General features: G+C 48.8%; 1 protein-coding gene across 1 annotated transcript in view; it reads left to right on the top strand.

Moving 5' to 3' along the window:
- Positions 1-1,778: 1,778 nt before the first annotated feature.
- The window catches only part of LOC145339358 (myosin-10-like), a gene marked incomplete at its 3' end in the record, with an annotated part of 76,974 nt that continues 56,968 nt past the window's right edge, over positions 1,779-21,784 (top strand). Inside the window, exons 1-3 of the mRNA XM_080183801.1 lie at positions 1,779-1,885; positions 9,421-9,793; positions 19,450-19,606. Coding sequence (XP_080039927.1) covers positions 9,449-9,793; positions 19,450-19,606 — 502 coding nt within the window. The remainder of the gene's footprint in view (positions 1,886-9,420; positions 9,794-19,449; positions 19,607-21,784) is intronic.

Below are 21,784 nucleotides of genomic sequence, written 5' to 3'. Positions count from 1 at the left end.
TGCAAGGCCAGGCTCAGAGTACACTCCTGTGGAAAGAGGTCGAGTTTTAGCCGTGCTGAAGGCTCACCAATGCCTGGTCACCGAGGCTAATGCACAGAGAAGGCTCCAAGGGACACGGTGAGAGGTTTGACAAACAGCCTGTCAGGAATCAAGTGCCAGGATCTTGCTGGCCTTTTGGGATGGGATTATCGAGTGTTTGCGACTCCCAAAGTCCACCGACTGTGGTCACAATCTCGGCTTAATGTGAGAGGCAGCTCAGGAAGCTCATGGGACAGAAGGGGTCCATTCAGCCCCTCCAACCTGGACAGGCGGAGTCATGTAAACAGTGGAAGGTGGACGCTAGCGAGAGAACTGGTCAATGGGAGAAGTGTGGCCTCTCCGGCGAGGGGGAATGTTTCAGGGGCAAGGGGAAAGGTGTACGCGGCCTAGGAAAGGGATAAGTGGGGGAAGGGAATAGGTGAGGGGGCAGAAAGGTCAATGGGGAGGAGAGAAAGGCAAATAGTGGAGTAAGATATGTCAATGGGAAAGGGGAATGGTCAATGAAGGGGTGAAAGGTCAATTTGAAGAAATCAATGTCTGAGGTTAAAAGTCAATGGGGAGGTCAAAAGTCAAATTGAAGAATGGAAGACATGAATGGTCAAATGGAGAGGTGAAAGCTCAGTTTTGGAACTGATCAAGATGGCAGGGGTGAAAAGTCAATGTAGGGACTCGTCAACATGAAAGAGGTGACAGGTCAATGTGGGGACTGGTTAATATGGGAGAGGTGAAAGGTCAGTTTGTGGACAGGTCAATACGGGAGAGCAGAAAAATCAGTCTGCGGACTGGTCAATACGGGAGAGGTGAAAGTTCAGTGTGTGGAATGGTCAATATGGAAGAGGTGAGAGGTCAGTGTGAGCACTGGTCAATCTGGGAGAGATGAAGGTCAATGTGTAGAATGGTCAATATGGAAGAGGTGAGAGGTCAGTATGAGGACTGGTCAATCTGGGAGAGATGAAAGGTCAGTCTGCTGAATGGTCAACACAGGAGAGGTGAAAGGTCAGTGTGTGGAATGGTCAATACAGGAGAGGTGAAAGGTCAGTGTGTGGAATGGTCAATATGGAAGAGGTGAAAGGTCAGTGTGTGGAATGGTCAATATGGAAGAGGTGAGAGGTCAGTGTGTGGAATAGTCAATACAAACCCACCCAATGCGGTATAGCTGCGCTCCCAGTGAGCCTGCGAGACCCTGCCAGTCATCGCAGACTCGTCTCCAGCCTCCCGAACCGACGACAACAGCCTCATTGGTCGTCCTCACACCTGACCCCGCACCATTGCCCGACCACAGCCACCTGAGACTATTGATTGGTCTAACGGCCCGTCAGTCAGAGTCATCCTGAGTACTATTGGCCAGGGATGCTGTCAAACAAGCCATAGCGCCCACCCGCTAGCTTGAGGCGAGGGACCAATCAGCTTGCCGGGAACCCGCTTCCAATCAGGAGACCCTCACTCGATTGGTCAATAGGCACGTCAATCGAACAAACGCCTGCGTCCCGCCCCCCTCCCGCTTCTTCATTGGCAGAGAGGCACCAGCGCCTTGAAAAGCTTTTCATCGCGATTGGTCCTGATGTCAGTCAATCAACGCTTGCCCCTAATGGACCCGCCCTCCTCCTCCACTCTCCCGCCCTCTTCTCCAACTCCATAGGTTGGGCGGGACGTCCTTCATACAAGGCGGGGCCAATGAGGGAGGGCAGGGGGCGGGGTTTGGCCGGCGGGGGCGATGCGGGAGTCAGTCTCGCGCAGAGGCGGTTGTGGTTGTGGCGGTTGTTGCGGCGAGAGAGAGAGCGCGAGAGGGGGCTCCTTCTGGAGGGCTCGAGCCGCAGGGGCCAACGGACGGGGAGCGCGAGCGCAGGTGAGCCCGAGCAGCCAACCAGAGGCCGCCGACCCCTCCCCCCCCAACCCCACCCGCGGTTGCCCCCGCCGCGTCCGCAGCCCACCTTCACCTGTTCATTCCACCTGCGGCCGGTGGACGAGGCGGTCGCAGGTGGCGAGGGAGGTGGAACGTTGCGCACTGCGGGATGGCTGTGGGTGTTAAACCCAGACCTTTAACCATGCATTCTGCAATTGTGGGATGGAAGGTGGAGAATAGAAGGAGTCCCCTTGTGCCCATTTGGCTACCTCCCCTACCCATTTCAGCCCCCGCCCTCACAGCATCTCCAATTTGACCCAGGGGGATGACAAATTGTCTCTCTGCCCCACTTATAATTCATCTCTTCTTTGCATCTATTGCCAAATATTTATTCCTCCTCCTGTCTGCATTTTGCTGCAATGACCTCTTTTTCTTGCACTTGCCAGCAGTTTTGGCATTGATCGAGATTTGCCACCCCCCACCTATCTCTGTCTTTGGTGTAATTCCGTATCTCAAGTCTTCATGTCTCCATCTCTTGAGTTTTCATACCCCTTGTTCCTGCCTCTCAAGTCTTAACACCCATCTGCCCATGTGGACTTAATACCCCCTCATGTTTGTCCCCCTGTGGACTTAATACCCCCTGCATCCATCCTTCCCTTCCATCTTAATGCCCCCTCATCTGCCCCTTTGTCTCAATTCCCACCTGTCTCCCATCTTAATGCCCACCCTTGCCCACCTCTTGAGCCTTGATTCCCTGCTTGCACCTGCCTCTTCCTTCTCTAAGTCCCACTTGCATCAGTTGGCCCCTGTCTTGATTCCCTCCATCTCCCTATTTCCAACAGCCTGGATGGCTGAGCACCCACAGTCTCTCTGGTGGGTGGGGACTTCTAAAAATTTACCATTCTCCCCAGCAAGGAGATCACTCCTCCTCTTGGGTGTGGAGTGGCCACCCCCTTAATCTGAGATTGTGACCCTTCTGACTAACCTCCCTTGACATCAACCCAAGTCAAGTCATGAGTTACGACCATAGTTACAGGTAAGATAGACCAAGAAAAGCTGTTTGTCTCTGCTGATAGCACAAGGACCAGATGGTATGGATTGAAGGTTTTGGACAAGCAGCAATGTGGGGGAGGGGGGTGGGGTTGGTGAAAGGATGTGAGGAAGAGCATTACTTTTACACCTGAGCCTGGAACTCCCTGCCCATGAGGGTGCAGGAAACAGATAACAATTCCAAAATGAAACTGGAAGGACACTTGAGGGGCAATAAACTTGAATATTGCTGAAACGAGGGACATGTTGCCGAAGGTTTATCTCTTCGCACCCATCAGGATAAATGCAAGAAAATCATATTTCAAACTCTTTCAATTTCTACCCCAGGAGGAAAGGGTGCTGTGATAAAACTTGTTGTGATAGTTTGAAATTTGGCATTCTTGCATTTATCCTCCTGTTGTATAAATTGTTGTGACAGTTTGGAATTTTACATTTGTCTGACTTTCCTGATGAGTTTAAGGTGAAAAACTTCAACATCTCTACTTTTTGGCAACATTCAAGTCTGTGTTACCGAGTGACAATAAAGCTTTGGGGCTACAGGGTTGGAGGGGAGGGGGTTGGGGTGAAGGGGAATAGGACTAACTGGATTGTGCAGCATGGAGAACTGCACAATGGGCTGAATGGCCTCTTTGTCATGACACACTTGCACCTAAGTGTCAAAGGGGAGCTGGGGCGTATGAGGTTGTGCAGACTCTGAACTGGGACCCGGACACGTAAATACTGTGGCTATGAGAACAGGTCAGAGGCTGGGAATCCTGCGGCGAGTAACTCACGTCCTGACTCCACCCAAAGCCTGTCCACCATCTACAAGGACACAAGTCAGGAGTGTGATGGAATACTCTCCACTTGCCTGGATGAGTGCGGCTCCCAACGACACTCGAAGCTCGACACTATCCAGGACAAAGCAGCTCCTGCTTGATCGACACGCTAACCCCTACTTTCAACATTCACTTCCTCCACCACTGATGCACAGAGGCAGCCGTGTGTACCATCTACAAGATGAACTGCAGCGACTCACCAAGGCTCCTTCCACAGCACCTTCCAAACCTGCCACCTCTACCACCTAGAAGGACAAGGGCAGCAGACACATGGGGAACACCACCACCTGCAAGTTCCCCCTTGGAGCCTCATGCACCATCCTGACTTAGAACTCTACAGTGCAGAAAGAGGCCCTTCAGCCCATCGCGTCTACACTGACCACAATCCCACCCAGACCCTACCCCCATATCCCTACACATTTACCCACTAATCCCTCTAACCTACCCATCCCAGGACACTAAGGGGCAATTTTAGCATAGCCAATCAACCTAACCTGCACATCTTTGGACTGTGGGGGGAATCCCATACAGACACGAGGGGAATGTGCAAACTCCACACACAGTGATCTGAGCCTGGAATTGAACCCAGGTCCCTGGAGCTGTGAAGCAGCAGTGCTAACCATCGTGCCACCGTGCTGCCCCATCACTTGGAAATGTATCAGCTGTTCCTTCAATGTCGCTAGGATCAAAATTGTGGAACTCCCTCCCTAACAGCACTGTGGGTGTACCAACACCACATGGACTGTCTGATGTCCAATAACAATTCTGGAAGTCCCTCCCTAACAGTACTGTGAGTGTACCTACACTACACTCACCCATCACTTCTCAAGGGGCAATTAGGGATGGGTAGTATCTGCTGGGACCAGCCAATGACATCTATATCCTGTGAATGGTATTAAAGATTTTGTTAGGATTGTTTATGAGGATTCAGAACATGTTTGTATTCTATTTTAATATCTTGCAATCTGATAATATCTATTTCTATTGCAAATTTCTCTGGCCTCTCTCAGCCTTTTATAATTCAAGCCATCAGCTGCTCGATCCTGCATAGTTGTGGTCACTTTTAAGCACCCAGACATAGTTATTCTGACAGTGGTCTTTCATCACCTTTGGACTGTCCCAAAGAACTTTGCAGTCGAAGAACCTGCTGTTTCCCCTTTGAAGTTAGGTGCCCTGTGTCTTATGCACTGTCTACCTCCAACAGTGCAGCACTCTTCCAGTGCCAGTACTGAGGGAGTGCTGCACTGTCGGGGTAGATGTATATACTCTAGGATTTGAGTTCCATAACCCAGACCGACACTTCCCCCCCCAGTGCCAGTACTAAGGGAGTGCTGCACTGTCGGAGGTACATGGCGTGTAAACATCTATCTGACCTTGTTCCACACCAGTTTGGCTGCCAGTGGTGCTCACTCTGTTGCCTCACTGATGCTCGCTGCTCAAATCTTCCTTTTTCCTCACAACTCATCTTCTCCAGACCATTGTATCACCCACCACCCCCTGCCCCACAAAACACAACTTCTATTTTGGTGGATGCTGTCCCACAATTTCAGCTCCTGACCAACCCATTGTCACAGTATGCTGCATGGTGGCAACGTTATGACACACTCTGTACCAGCGTTCAGGCAGCTGTGATTTTAGCTTTTTATAACTTAGATTGGTTTGACTGTTCTGGACCTCCTGTCCCACCCACACCCTGTTTCATTGCATCAGTTTAAAACTGAGCCCTATCTCCCTATCTCCCTCCCCTCCCTTCTCCTTTCCCCTCCCCCCTTCTCACATGTGAGTGAGAGCATGTGTCTCCCCTCCCTCTCTCCATTTCATTAGTCTGCCATTCACACACTCCGCCTGGTTCTGTCCTCCCTATGCAGCCTCTTGACACTCTTTGGTATCCACCGTTCAGCTGGGATGTTGGTCTGCAGTGATTGTCCCAGACCTGGCCAAAGGGGGCCAAGAATAACAATGCATCCCTCCTTCTTGACCCCTTGCAAACCCCTTCCACGAAATTGAACCTCCTCCTTGATCTTCTCTGCTCAGTAGAGAATGACCCGCTCCCATCACCCCCAGCTTCTCCCAGTGTTTCTTGGCACAAATGAAGTCCCTCATTATCCCCGTAACCTGCTGGTAATCTCCTCTGCATCCTCTCTGAGCCCTCAACCACCCCCTCCTGAAATACTGGTGAGTGTAATGGGTCACCATGCTCCAATGTCTGATGAAGGATTTGGATTTAATCACTTGCTTTCAGAATAAATGTTAAATGCAGCCAAAGATATCCTGGGTGTCACATTGACCAGAAGCTGAACTGAACCCTGTCATATAAATACTGTGGCTACCAGAGCAGGTCAGACACTGGAAATCCTGTGGAGAGTAACTCACCTCCTGACTGCCCCCCAAAGCCTGTCCACCATCTACAAGGAGTCAAGTCAGGGGTGTGATGGAATACTCTCCACTTGCCTGGATGAATGCGGCTCCAAGAAAACTTGAAGCTTGATACCATCCATGACAAAGCAGCCCCTGCTTGATCGACGCGCTAACCCCCCACCTTCAACATTCACTCCCTCCACCACCGACACACAGAGGCAGCCGTGTGTACCATCTACAAGATGCACTGCAGCGACTCACCAAGACTCCGTCAACGGCTCCTTCAACAGCACCTCCAAACCCGTCACCTCTATCACCTAGAAGGACAAGGGAGGGCAGCAGGCACATGGGGAACACCACCACCTGCAAGTTCCCCCTCCGAGCCCCACACACACCATCCTGACTTGGAAATATATTGGCCTTCCTTCACTGTCACTGGGGTCAAAATCCTGGAACTCCATCCCTGTGTGTGTTCCTAAACCACATGGGAATTGTACAGGCTCAAGGAGGCACCAGCTTCTCAAGGGGCAATGAGGGACGGGCAATAAATTATGTTCCAGCAAGCAACAGCCACAGTTCATGAAATAAATACATTTGCACATTGGGCAGTTTGGATCTGTCACTGTATAACACTGGGGTACCATATGGGTGGTGATGGGTCTGTTACTGCTACACTGGGGTACAGTATTGATGGGGATGGGTCTGTCACTATAACACTGGGGTACCATATGGGTGGTGATGGGTCTGTTACTGCTACACTGGGGTACAGTACTGATGGGGATGGGTCTGTCACTGTATAACACTGGGGTACAGTACTGGTGGCGATGGGTCTGTCACTGTACAACACTGGGGTACAGTATGGATGGGGATGGGTCTGTCACTGTACAATACTGGGGTACAGTATGGATGGGGATGGGTCTGTCACTGTATAACACTGGGGTACAGTACTGGTGGGGACGGGTCTGTCAATGTATAACACTGGGGTACAGTACTGGTGGCGATGGGTCTGTCACTGTACAACACTGGGGTACAGTATGGATGGGGATGGGTCTGTCACTGTACAATACTGGGGTACAGTATGGATGGGGATGGGTCTGTCAGTGTATAACACTGGGGTACAGTACTGATGGGGGTGGGACTGTCACTGTATAACAGTGGGGTACAGGGCTGGTGGGGACGTGTCCGTCACTGTATAACACTGGGGTACGGTGCTGGTGGGGCGGGTCTGTCACTGTATTACACTGGGGTACAGTACTGGTGGGGACGGGTCCGTCACTGTATGACAGTGGGGTACAGTACTGGTGGGGACGGGTCCTTCACTGTATAACATTGGGGTACAGTGCTCGTGGGATGGGTCCGTCACTGTATAACACTGGGGTACAGTGCAGGTGGGGATGAATCTGACACTGTATAACACTGGGGTACAGTACTGGTAGGGATGGGTCTGTCATTGTATAACACTGGGATACAGTACTGGTGGGGATGGGTCCGTCACTGTATAACATTGGGGTACAGTACCGGTGGGGATGGGTCTGTCCCTCTATAACACTGGGGTACAGTGCTGGTGGGATGGGTCTGTCAGTGTATAACACTGGGGTACAGTGCAGGTGGGGATGAGTCTGTCACTGTATAACACTGGGGTACAGTACTGGTGGGATGGGTCTGTCACTGTATAACACTGGGGTGCAGTGCAGGTGGGGATGAGTCTGTCACTGTATAACACTGGGGTACAGTACTGGTGGAGACGGGTCTGTCACTGTATAACTCTGGGGTACAGTACTGGTGGAGACGGGTCTGTCACTGTATAACACTGGGGTACAGTACTGGTGGGGATGGGTCTGTCACTGTATAACACTGGGGTACAGTACTGGTGGGGAACGGGTCTGCCACTGTATAACCCTGGGGTACAGTACTGGTGGGGGCGGGTCTGTCACTGTATAACACTGGGGTACAGTACTGGTGGAGACAGGTCTGCCGCTGTATAACACTGGGGTACAGTATTGGTGGGGATGGGTCTGTCACTGTTTAACACTGGGATACAGTACTGGTGGGGATGGGTCTGTCACTGTATAACACTGGGGTACAGTACTGGTGGAGACGGGTGTGTTGCTGTATATCACTGGGGTACAGTATTGGTAGGGATGGGTCTGTCACTGTATAACACTGCAATAAAGCACTGTGGGCTGGGTCCATCACTCTATAACACTGAGATACACTACTGGTGGGGGTGGGCTGTCTCTGTATAACACTGGGCTAGAGTACTCTGGGGATGGATCTGTCATTATAAAACTGGGGTACAGTACTGGTGGGGACGGTTGTCACTGTATAACACTGGGGTACAGTGCTGGTGGGGACGGGTCTGTCACTGTGTCGGACTGGGATACAGTGCTGGTGGGGATGGGTCTGTCACTGTATAAAATTGGGGTACAGTACTGGTGGTGACAGGTCTGTCACTGTGTAACACTAGGGTACAGTACTGGTAGGGATGGGTATGTCGCTGTTTAACAATGGAGTACAGTACTAATGAGGACGCATCTGTCCCTGTATAACACTGGGGTACAGTACTGGTGGGGATGGGTCCGTCGCTGTATAACACTGGGGTACAGTACAGGTAGGGACAGGTCTGTCACTGTATAACACTGGGGTACAGTACTTGTGGGCACGGCTCTGTCTCTGTATGACACTGGGGTATAATACTGTTGGGGATGGGTCCGTCGCTGTATAACACTGGGGTACAGTACTGTTGGGCACGGGTCTGTCTCTGTATGACACTGGGGTATAATACTTTGGGGATGGGTCTGTCACTGTATAACATTGTATGACAGTGGAGTACAGTACTGGTGAGGACGAGTCTATCACAGTGTAACACTGGGGTGCAGCACTGGTGTGCGGGGGTCTGTCACTATAACATTGGGGTACAGTACTGGTGTGGGCGGGTCTGTCACTATAACATTGGGGTACAATACTGGTGGGTTCGTGTCTGTTGCTATATAACACTGGGGTACAGTACTGCTGGGGATAAGTCTGTTACTGCGTAACATTGGGGTACAGTACTGGTGGGACGGGTCTGTCACTGTGTGACACTGGGATACAGTACTGATGGGGACTGGTCTGTCCCTGTATAACACTGGGGTACAGTACTGGTCTGCCGCTGTATAACATTGGGGTACAATACTGGTGGGGATGGGTCTGTTGCTGTATAACACTGAGGTACAGTACTGGTGGGGACGGGTCTGTCACTGTATAACACTAGGATTTGTGGTGATCCTACTTGTCCCCTCTCTCATGTCCCCTCTCTCATGTCCCCTGCAGGTAGACGGGACACTGGCTGGACAGAACAATGGCACGCCAAGCCTCCTACGATGACGCTGAGCGCTACCTTTTTGCTGACCGCGGCTACACAGGCAACCCTGCCACCCAGGCTGACTGGACGGCCCGCCGCCTGGTATGGGTGCCGTCAGAGCGGCATGGCTTCGAGGCAGCAGCTGTGGTGGAGGAGCGGGCTGACGAGGTGATGGTGGAGCTGGCAGAGAGCGGGCGGCGGGTGACAGTGGCCAAGGCCGATGTACAGCGGATGAACCCGCCCAAGTTTGCCAAGGTGGAGGACATGGCGGAGCTGACCTGCCTGAACGAGGCGTCAGTACTCCACAATCTAAAGGATCGCTACTATTCTGGCCTCATCTATGTGAGTGTCTGTCAGAGTGCTGTCTGTGGTCCTGCATGTTCCTCAGCGAGGGACAGCCTTCTGAAGCTTGGCAAACAGCTGCATCTGAACTCATCCTTCAGAGCAGCCATGTTCATGATAAAATAGATCGTATGCCTCCCTATCTATGTAACCTTCACCAGACCTTACAATCCTCATGTTCCTGTTCAAATCCCACCCTCTACCCTCTCCCTCCCTATCTCTGTAACCTTCTCCAGCCCCTACAATTCTCATCCTCCTGTTCAAATCCCTCCCTCACTCGTGCGCTTCTTTCCTTTCCCTGATTTCCTCTCCTTGGTTCGTCTTTGACACTGATTCTGACACACACTCTCTCTCTCTCTCTCTCTTCCCCCCGCTCCCTTCCCACCCCCTCCCCCTCCCCTCCCACCCCTTCCCCCCCTCCCTTCCCACCCCTTCCCACCCTTCTCCCCCCACTCCCTTTCCCCCCCCCCACTCCCTTTCCCCCCCCCACTCCCTTTCCCCCCCCCACTCCCTTTCCCCCCCCACTCCCTCCTCCTCCTCCTCCTCCTCCTCTCTCTCCTTCTTCTTCTTCTTCTTCTTCTTCTTCTTTCCCCCCCCCCCCACGTGACTGCGTGAATCTCCAATGGAAGTTTGCTCACAATCAGGGAGCGGCTGCAGTGAGGCGTTGCTCCTGTTTAAGGGATGTGTGGCATTGTGTTGTTAGTCTGACATGATCTCTGATCTCAAAGCTGACAGCAGTTAGGTGTGCCTGCTGGGTGGGGTGAGTTGGAGGGCACGGTGACAACATGGCTCCAATCCTTGTTTGTAATTGATAAGGAATGATGCCAGAACATAAAATCCTGCTGTATAATCCAGGTGGACACTCCCCCCAGTGCCAGTACTGAGGGAGTGCTGCACTGTCAGAGGTAGATGTATATTTGAGCTCCCCAATCCAGGCTGACACTTCCCATTCTGATGAAGAGTGGCTCCTCTGAGACAGACAATGACCATCGATAAATTCGCCTTATCGTTTGGTGATAGTAATCTTCCTTGAGGGGCAGATTTGTCTCCAGATTCCCCTCCCACCCCCAAATGGCCTGGCCCTCAATCTAAGGTTCTGCCCCCTCTCTCCTTGCCCCAGGCTCTTGAAATATTTGAAACAGCCTTGACACCTTGATTAGAGCATCCCGGGCCAAACACTGGAGAAATGTCAAGCCTGGATCACCCTGCCCTGTGATATAGCCACTCCTGCCCTGTCGTGTTTAACTGGGGAATGTGTGCTGGGAGTGAGGGGCAGAGAGGAGAAGTTCCGTACACTGACTCCCCAGGGCCCCCACACGGTGGGAAGGCAGTGGCACAGTATATTACCATTGGGTTATTAATCCAGAGACCCAGAACAAGATCTGGGCACCCAGGTTCAAACTAAGCAGATGGTGAATGTGAATTCAACAGAAATCTGGAGTTAGGAATCTGCTGATGACAATGAAACAATTGTTGATTGTCAGGAAAAACCCATCTGATTCACTAATGTCCTTTAGGGAAGGAAATCTGCCGGCCTTGCCTGGTGTGGCCTACATGTGACTCCAGAGTCGCAGTAATGTGGTTGACTCTTAACTACCCTCTGAAATGTCTCCTCTGCTGGCGGCACAGTGGTTAGCACTGCTGCCTTACAGTGCCGGGGATGTAGGTTCAATTCCTGGCCTCGGGTCACTGTCTGTGTGGAGTTTGCATGTTCTTCCCGTGCCTGCATGTGTTTCCTCTGGATGCTCCGGTTTCCCCTCTCAGTCCAAAAGATGTGCTGGTTAGGTGGTCATCAATAGATTCTTAATTCCAGATTTTTATTGAATTCAAGGGCTGGGGTAAGATAAGGCGTGCTCGCCGCCACACACACACACACACACACACAATCACAAACACACACACACACACACACACACACACACACACACCCCCCCCCCCCCCCCCCCCCATGCCTGGTTTTACAGTTCGTTGCAGTCTCGACAAGAGTGAGTGTTGGGAATGATTGAACAGAGCGACACTCCTTGTGTGTTGACCACTCCTGACAATCAAACGCGGTGCCCTGTTGCCCTGATGGTGACGGAGGGGTGACAGGAATGGGGGTTGGGCATGGTAGCAATGGTGGGCAGCAGTCAACCAGCACATTGCATTGGATACATCCCATGATCTGTCCTTGCTTTGATAAGGTCTGCTGTGCCCCAGGTTTGGGTGCAGGCTCTGTTTTCCCAAACCAATACTCAAGATCAAGGACTTTCTGTTGACATGGCGAGATTGAAAAAATAAGATTTAGGAGCAGGGGTAGGCCATTCAGCCCTGTAGCCTGCTACCTTACTACCCCTACCAATGGTGGTGGATGGGAAATTATGTTAGGGTTCAGGACAGGGGGAATCAAGAGCAAGGGGAAAGGACAGCAAAGAGAATGAGAAAAGTGATAGCAGAGAAATCAAGGGCCAGAATCAGATAAGGACTCTGTTTAAAAAAAATTAAGATTGGGAAACGTGAGGAAGGTAGGGTGGGGCAGGGAGGGTAATTTTAACCTGCATGCAGAGTGGGAGAGTCAGATAGTCACAGTGTAATAGAGGAGGAATTTCTGGAGTGAAAAGGCAGGGGCAGGCAATTAAAGAACAAATAGGTGAACTCCAGAAGTTGTTTATTCCTATTTAGCGCAAGAGTGGTGAGGAAATTGTGGGTAAACCATGGCTTACAGGGAAATTAGAGATAGTATCAGATTCATGGGAGAAGTGTACAGATTGGCAAGAGAAAGCAATCGGCCTGAGGATGGGGAGCAGTTTAAAATTCAGCAAAGGAGTATTAAGGGACTGATTAAGAAGAGGAAAATAGAATAGGAAAGTAAGCTAGCAGGGAACGTAAAAACTGATTGTAAAAGTTTCTTTGGGTATGTAAAGAGAAAAAGATTGACCAGCGGCATGGTGACACAGTGGTTAGCATGGGTTTAATTCCCGGCTTGGGTGACTGTCTGTGCGGAGTCTGTACGTTTTCCCCGTGTCTGTGTAGGTTTCCTCTGGGTGCTCCGGTTTCCTCCCACATTCTGAAAGATGTGCAGGTTAGGTGCATTGGCTGTGTTAAATTCCCCCTCAGTGTACCCGAACAAGCGCCAGAGTGTGATGACTAGGGGATTTTCACAATAATTTCATTGCAATGTTAATGTAAGCCTATTTGTGTCACTAATAAATAAACTTAAAATGAATATAGGCCCCTTACGGTCAGAAATAAATGGGAGAATTCATAATGGGGGACCAAGAAATGGCTGAAGAACTGAATTTGTACCTTGCTTCTGTTATCACAAGGAAGATGTGAATAAAGTCTGATTTGATTTGTTATTGTCAGGTGTTGGTATACAGTGAAAAGTATTGTTTCTTGCGTTCATGGAGTGCTAGGAGAGAAGGAAAGGAGAGTTTTTATAAAAGTTATCTTTATTAGTGTCACAAGTAGATTTACATTAACAGTCTAATGAAGTTGTTGCGAAAATCCCCTAGTCCCTACACTCCGGTGCCGTTCGGGTACGCTGAGGGAGAATTTAGCATGGATAATGCATCTAACCAGCACATCTTGTAGACTGTGGGAGGAAACCCAGAGGAAATCCACAGGGAGAATGTGCAGACTCCACACAGGCAGTGACCCAAGCCGAGAATCAAACTTGGGTCCCTGGTGCTGTAAGGCAGCAGTGCTAACCACTGTGCCACCTGGTGCAGCATATAGTGTTACAGACACAGCTAAGGTGTAGTCAAAGATCAGCTTAATATTTGGAAGATCGATTCAAAGGTTTGATGGCAGTCGGAAGAAGCTGTTCTTGAGTTGGTTAGTACGTGACTTCAGACTTTTATATCTTTTTCCCTACGAAAGAAGATAGAAGAGTGTATGTCAGGGATGTGGGGGGGGTTCCTTAATTATGCCAGCTGCTTTGCTGAGGCAGCAGAAAGTGTAGATGAATGGGAGGCTGGTTTGAGTGATGGACTGGGTTTCATTCACAACCCTTTGTAGTTTCATGCGATCTTGGGCAGAGCAGGAGCCATACCAAACTGTATACAACCAGAAAGAATGTTTTCTGTGGTGCATCTGTAAAAATTGGGGTGAGAGTCATAATAGGCATGCCAAGTTTCCTAATGTACCAAAAATTCTGAGAGAAACAAGTTTTAGTGAGGAGCTGAAGGAAATCAATATGCATAAAGAAATGGTTTTGGGGAAATTGGGATTGAAGGTGGATAAATCTCCAGGTCCTGAAAAGTTTCATCCCAGAGTATTTAAGGAAGTAGCCTTGAAATTAGTACATCCAATAGTAGTTATTTTCCACAATTCTTTGAACCCTGGACTGGTTCCTACAGATTGGAGAGTAGCTAATGTGAGTCTGCTATTCAAAAAGGGAGGTAGAGAGAAACAAGGAAATATAAACTAGTGAGCCTAATGTCGGTACTGGGGAAGTTGCCAGAGTCCATCATCAAGGATTACGTAGCTCAGCATTTTGAAGGCAGTGGTATAATCAGACAAAGACAGCATGGATTTACAAAGGGGAAATCATGCTTGACGAATGTATTGGAATTCTTTGAGGATGTAACCAGTAGCGTTGAATGGGTATAAATTGAGAGGTGAATACTCAGCAAGAACTCGTGCATCAGTAGCTGAAAGTAAGCGCGCAGGTACAGCAAGCAGTAAATAAGGCAAAATAGTATGTTGGTCTTCATAGCGAGAGGATTTGAGTATAGGAATAGGGATGTTTTGCTGCAATTGTACAGGGCATTGGTGAGGCCACACCTGGAATATTATGTGTAGTTTTGGTGTCCTTGACTGAGGAAGGATGTACTTGCTATAGAGAGAGTGCAGCGAAGGTTTACCAGGCTGGGTGACAGGTCTGACTTATGAGGAGAGATTGAGTCAGTTACGATTATATTGACTGGAGTTTAGAAGAGTGAGAGGGGATCTAGAACATAAGAACAGGGAGCAAGAGTAGGCCATCTGGCCCTTCGAGCCTGCTCCACCATTCAACAAGATCATGGCTGATCTTTTTGTCAACTCAGCTCCACTTACCTGCCCACTCACCATAGCCTGTAATTTCTTCACTGTTCAAAAATGTATCCTTAACTTAAAAACATTCAATGAGATAACTTCAACTGCTTCAATGGACAGGGAATTCCCCAGATTCACAGTCCTTTGGGTGAAGAAGCTCCTCCTCAACTCAGTCCTAAATCTGCTTCCCCTTATTTTGAGGCCATGCCCCCTAGTTCTAGTTTCACCCAACAATGGAAACAACTTCCCTGCTTCTATTTTATCTATCCCCTTCATAATCTGACACGTCTCTATAAGATCTCCCCTCATTCTTCTGCATTCCAATGAGGTATAGTCCCAGTCTACTCAGTCTTTCCTCATAAGGCGACCCTCTCAACTCCAGAATCAAGCGAGTGAATCTCCTCCGTACCCTCTCCAGTGCCAGTATATCCTTTTTCAAGTAAGAACGTAGAACATAGAACATTACAGCGCAGAACAGGCCCTTCGGCCCACGATGTTGCGCCGACCAGTTAAAAAACAATGACCCTCTAACCTAAACCAAACCCTTTCCATCCATAAACCTATCCATGGATCTCTTAAACGCCCCCAAACTAGGCGCATCCACAGGAGACCAAAACTGCGCTCAGTACTCCAGGTGTGGCCTCACCAGCACCTTATACAACTGCAACATAACCTCCCTGTTTTTAAACTCCATCCCTCTAGCAATGAAGGAGACAAGGACACCCAGGTCCCTCTGCGCAGCAGAATGCTGCAATTTTTTACCATTTAAATAATAGTCCATTTTGCTGTTATTCCTACCAAAATGGATGACCTCACATTTACCAACATTATACTCTGTCTGCCAGAACCTTGCCCACTCACTTAAACTATCTGTATCCCTTCACAGACTTTGTCTCTTCTGCACACTTTGTTCTGCCACTCATCTTAGTGTCATCTACGAATTTGGACTCACTACACTTGCTCTCCAATGCCAAATCATCTATGTAAATCGTAAACAATTGCAGTTTCAACACTGACCCTTGAAGCACACCACTAGTCACTGACAGTCAACCAGAAAAACACCCATTTACCCCCATTCTCTGCTTTCTGTTCATTAACCAATCCTCTATCCATGCTACTACATGACCTGCAACACCATGCACCTTTATCTTATGCAGCAGCCTTTGGCACGGTACCTTGTCAAATGCCTTCTGGAAATCTAGATACACCATATCCACAGGTTCCCCATTGTCCACTGTGCATGTAATGTTCTCAAAGAATTCCACCAAATTAGTCAAACATGACCTGTCTTCATGAACCCGTGCTGCATCTTCCCAATGGGACAGTTTATATCCAGATGTCTCGCTATTTCTTCCTTAATGATAGATTCAAGCATTTTCCCTACCACAAAAGTTAAGCTCACTGGTCTATAGTTACCCGCCTTTTGTCTACCTCCTGTTTTAAACAGTTGCATCACATTTGCTGTTTTCCAGTCTGCAGGAACCACCCCAGAATCCAGCGAATTTTGGTAAATTACCAATAGTGGATATGCTGTTTTCCTCCACTATCTCTTTTAGTACCCTGGGATGCATTCCATCAGGGCCAGGAGACTTGTCTACCTTTAGCCCCATTAGCTTGCCCAACACTATCTCCTTAGTGATAATGATAGTTTCTAGGTTCTTGCCTGCCATAGCCTTCCTGTCATCAATTTTTGATATGCTATTTGTGCCTTCCACTGTGAAGACCCCAACACAAAATACCTGTTCAATGCCTCAGCCATTTTCTCATTTCCAGTTATTACATCTTCCTTCTCATCCTCTAAAGAACCAATGTTTACTTTAGCCACTCTTTTGTTTTATAGTTTTGTAGAAACTTTTACTGTTTGTTTTTATATTCTGAGCTAGTTTACTCTCATATAATCCATCTTACTTTTCTTTATAGTTTTTTTCATGGCTTTCTGTTGACATTTAAAGATTCCCCAATCCTCTATGTTCCCACTAATCTTTGCCACTTTGTATTCATTTTCTTTCAATTTGATACTCTCCTTTATTTTCTTAGATATCCATGGCTGATTATCTCTTTTCTACAGTCCTTCCTTTTCTCTGGTATATACTTTTGCTGAGCACTGTGAAAAATCATTTTGGAAGTCCTCCACTGTTCCTCAATTGTCCCACCCTAAAGTTTTTGCTCCTAGTCCACCTTAGCCAACTCCTCCCTCACCCCATTGTAGTCTCTTTTGTTTAAGCACAAGACACTGGTATTGGATTTTACCTTCTCACGCTCCATCTGTATTTTAAATTCAATCACACTGTGATCGCTTCTTCCGAGAGGATTCCTAACTGCAAGATCATTAATTATTACTGCCTCATTACACAGGAATAGATCTCGGATAGCTTGCTCCCTCATAGGTTCCATTACATACTGTTCAAGGAAACTATCGCGGATACATTCTATGAACTCCTCCTCGAGTCTGCCTTAACTGGTTTGACCAATTGATATGTAGATTAAAATCCCCCATGATAATCACTGTACCATTTTTACACGCATCAGTTATTTCTTCGTTTATTTCTCGCCCCACTGTGATATTATTTGGTGGCCTATAGACTACACCTATCAGTGACTTTATTCCCTTACTATTTCTAATTTCCACCCAAATGGATTCAACTTTTTTCCCATCAACCTATATCATCTCTCACTACCGCCCTGATACCATCCTTAAATACCAGAGCTACACCACCACCCTTACCTTCCTGTCTGTCCTTCCAAACACTCTGATTTCACCACATATTAACTCCCAGTTGTGACCATCCTACAACCCTGTCTCTGTCATGGCCACCAAATCATATTCATTCGCAATGATTTGTGCTGTCAACTCATTTACCTTGATTTGAATGCTACAAGCATTCAAGTAAAGTGCCTTGTGCTAGTTTTTGTACCTTTTTGAATCCTAAAGGTTCCTGAGTTCTCTTAACTTTTTTCCTGATTTTCAGTGTAGTTGGAACCTTCTCCCCACATGCTAACCTGCTGCTTTGCTTTCCATTAACTGTTATACTTCCTGTAGTTTTACCCTTCCCTTTCCCCCTAACTTGCTAATTAAAGTCCTGGCAACTCCCCTATTCATAGAAATAGATAACAGGGTTAGACAGGGTGGATTCAGGAGGCATGTTCCTGATGGTGGGCGAGTCTATAACAAGCGGTCATAGTTTGAGGACAAGGGGTAAACATTATGGCACTAAGGTGAATAGAAATTTCTTCACCCAGAGGGTGGCAAATGTGTGGAAGTCACTATCACAGAATGTAATTGAGGCCAAAACATTGTGTGATTTCAAGAAGAAATTAGATATAGCTCTTGAGGCTAAAGGGACCAAGGGATGTGGAAGGGAAGCAGATATTGAATTTGATGATTCGTCATGATCAAAATGAATGGTGGAGCAGGTTTGAAGGGCCAAATGACCTACTGTTTCTATGTTACCCCACCCCCAGGAAGAAATTCCTCCTCCTCCTCTCTGTCTTCAGTGGGACACTCCCTCATTCTGAAACTCTGCCACTTGTCCCCGACCCCATTCTAGATTCCCTTCTCAAGGAAGGGGGGGAACACCCTCTTAGCATGCACCCTGTCAAGCCCCCCTACCCCCATCCTTAGGATCTGTTATGTTTCAATAAGATCCCCTCTCATTCTAAACTCCCAGTGGGTTACAGGCCCTAATCTGCTCAAACCTTTCTCCATTAGACAAATCCCCTTCACCCCAGGAATCAACCCAGTGAACCTTCTCTGAACTGCCTCGATACGAGTCTATCCCTCCCTCAGTAAGGAGCCCTGAACTCTGGGCAGTACTCCAGCTCGGAAACACCAATACCCTGGACAGTTGTAGCGAGACTTCCCAACTTTTATACTCCACCCCCCTTTGCAATAAAGACCATTCGCCTTCCTAACCATTTGCTGTAGCTGCCTGCAAGCTTTTTGTGACTGATGTACCGGGATGCCCAGACCCCTCTGCACTGGTAGCTATACTTCCTGCCGAAATGGAGAAGTTGGCATTGTCTCACGATGTATTCCACAAGCCAATGTTTTGTTGTTATGAGTGGGTGAGGGAACAGGGTGTTTTTGTTCTCAGAATCGGGCTCCACTTGGGCCTGTTAACAATGCCAAGTGCAGTGGAGGCCTTTCTTTCCTCCTCTTCCTTCCCAACCCCCCCTTCCAGTGTCCAGGCAGTTACAGTCTCTGTATCCCCAGTTAGACTGCACTTAGAGCACCGTGCACAGTTCCAGACTCCGTATCCCTCGGTTAGACCACACTCGGAGCACCGTGCACAGTTCTGGTCTCCATATCCCTCGGTTAGACCACACTGGGAGCACCGTGCACAGTTCTGGTCTCCATATCCCTCGGTTTGACCACACTGGGAGTACTGTGCACAGTTCCAGTCTCCATTATCCTTCAGTTAGACCACACTGAGAGCACCGAGCACAATTGTGCAAAATCTGGATAAATGCATAATGGAGAAAGGAAGAGAAGGATATGGAGACGGTGGGGTTGTGAGATGAAGAGAGTGGTGTGTGAATGTGGACACACTGGCTCGAAGCTCTGTCTGTGTGCATGTAGGATCTGACCTACTGTCATTGTTTCCCTGTTTCTGACTGCTTCAATCTCTTCCTCACAGACGTATTCAGGGTTGTTTTGTGTGGTCATCAATCCGTACAAAAACCTCCCCATCTACACCGAGCAGATTGTGGAAATGTACAGAGGCAAGAAACGGCACGAGGTCCCCCCCCACATCTACGCTATCTCGGAGACAGCCTATCGCAGCATGCTGCAAGGTAAGCTCAGTGGAGAACCTTCAAACTGCGCCGCCCTCCCCACATCTCCCTGCTGCCTCCAGTCAGTGGTGGGGGGAAAACATTGATATGAGACAGTCGTTAATATATCCAAACAAGGGGGCGGGGATCTAGGAGAAAGTTATTTAGCCAGAGAGCAGGGAGAATGTGGCTCTCAGTCCCATAGGGAGTGGCCTGAGGGGCGGGTATCGATGTGTCGGGTGTTGACATACCTCTGGGCAAACATACGAGGGGGAAAGGAATTGAAGGATATCGCAAGGAGGGTGAAATGAAGAGTAGGCATGGCGGGTGGAATGTCATGGGGAACAGGAGCATTGACACGGAGATGCCAGCCTGAATGGCCTGTCTCAGCCCTGTTAAATTTGATGTAAATCCTCTCTATCCTCTAAAGGGATTTGCCGCCATTTGTGTTGGCACTTCCTTAATGCCAGAAGACTGTCATCTCATCTGTTTTTCACGCTGTGACCAGGCAGGATGAGGATGAGATTATTCATTAATTCTAATTCTGTATGACTGATGAACCCTGCTGATATTCAGGCCAGCCATCACTGACAATCATTCACTTTTATTTCTTTATTATATTTGGTAATATAAAGTTTCACTGATAAAGAGAAACGCCTTGTAAACGTCTGTTATTGCATCTCTTGGAAACAAGAATGCCAAATTTCAGTGGGAGCAGCTTATCTCTGAGAGCAATGTCCCACTTTATTGGCACCCTCACTCTGATTGGCTGAGGCGTTGCCAAGGACAATTCCCCGAAGAACTATTATCCCCTGGGATTTTGTTTGATTGAGTCTGATGCCGGATCGTATCTCTCTTGGTTGCAGAAGGCCAGTCCCTATATATGAATAGCTGTAACTTTTCTGAACTTTTTTTTCCTGGAATGTGGGCATCACTGGCAGTTGTTGTTGCCCATCCCTAGTTGCCCCTTCAACTGAGTGTCCTGCTGGAGGCATTTCAGAGGGATGTTGACCACATCACAATGTCAGAATCTAGAGTCATATGTAGGCCAGGCAGGGTAAGGATGGCAGATTTCCTTCCCTAAGGGTGCCGTCAGCAAACCAGATGAGTTTGTATGACAATTGATTGTGGCGGGGGTCGATAAAGAGAAACTGTTCCCAGTGACAGGAGGGCCGGGGACCAGAGGGGGACACAGATTGAAGGCGATCGGGAAAAGAATCGCGGTGGGTGGCAGGGCAGATGAGGGAATTTTTATCTTGAATGTAGCGACTTGTTGTGATCTGGAAGGTGATGACTGAATGGGTGGTGGAAGCAGATTCAACAGGAACTTTCCAAAGGGGGAACTGGAGAAATGCTCAATGGATAAACATTTGGGGAGGGGATTGTATGGATCACTCGTTCACAGGGCCACACAGCTAGCAAGAGGCAGAATGGCCTCTTCCTGTCCCCAGTGCTCCAAGGGTGGTCTAACCAAGGGATACGGAGACTTGAACTATGTGTGGTGCCCCCAGTGTAATCTAACTGAAGCATACGGAGACCGGAACTGTGCACAGTGCTCCCAGTGTGGGTCTAACCAAGGGATACGGAGACCGGAACTGTGCACGGTGCTCCCAGTGTGGTCTAACCAAGGGATACGGAGACTGGAACTGTGCACGGTGCTCCCAGTGTGGGTCTAACCAAGGGATACGGAGACCGGAACTGTGCACGGTGCTCCCAGTGTGGTCTAACCAAGGGATACGGAGACTGGAACTGTGCACGGTGCTCCCAGTGTGGGTCTAACTAAGGGATACAGAGACCGGTACTGTGCATAGTGCTCCCAGTGTGGTCTAACCGAGCGATACGGAGAGCAGAATTCGTATTTTACAGGGAGATGGGGCAGGGAGGATGATTTATTGGTTCATTAGTTCACAGATCAGGACTGAGGCACAAAATGGCCGTCTATGCGAATGTTTGGCTGCCCTCTCATTGCCAACATTCTAGCTCTAGATATATGAGTGTGATTGACTGAGATTGCACCCTGAGCTCTGAAAAGGTGCTGGAATGAAATGTGCTGTGACCTCAGAGATGTAGAATGCACCCTTCCCTGTGCTTGGGTCACCCTTTGTTCTGGGGAAGGGTGGGGCCTGAAGCTATGTTGTGGCACTGCTTACAATTTGCTCGTTCTCCTGACCTGGTGTGACTGAACAGCATCCGCCCACC

This window comes from Carcharhinus amblyrhynchos, unplaced genomic scaffold (genome assembly GCF_965287045.1).
Source record: "Carcharhinus amblyrhynchos unplaced genomic scaffold, sCarAmb.v2.hapA scaffold_425, whole genome shotgun sequence".
Lineage (NCBI taxonomy): Eukaryota > Metazoa > Chordata > Chondrichthyes > Carcharhiniformes > Carcharhinidae > Carcharhinus > Carcharhinus amblyrhynchos.
This window is presented reverse-complemented; position numbering and strand designations above follow the sequence as displayed.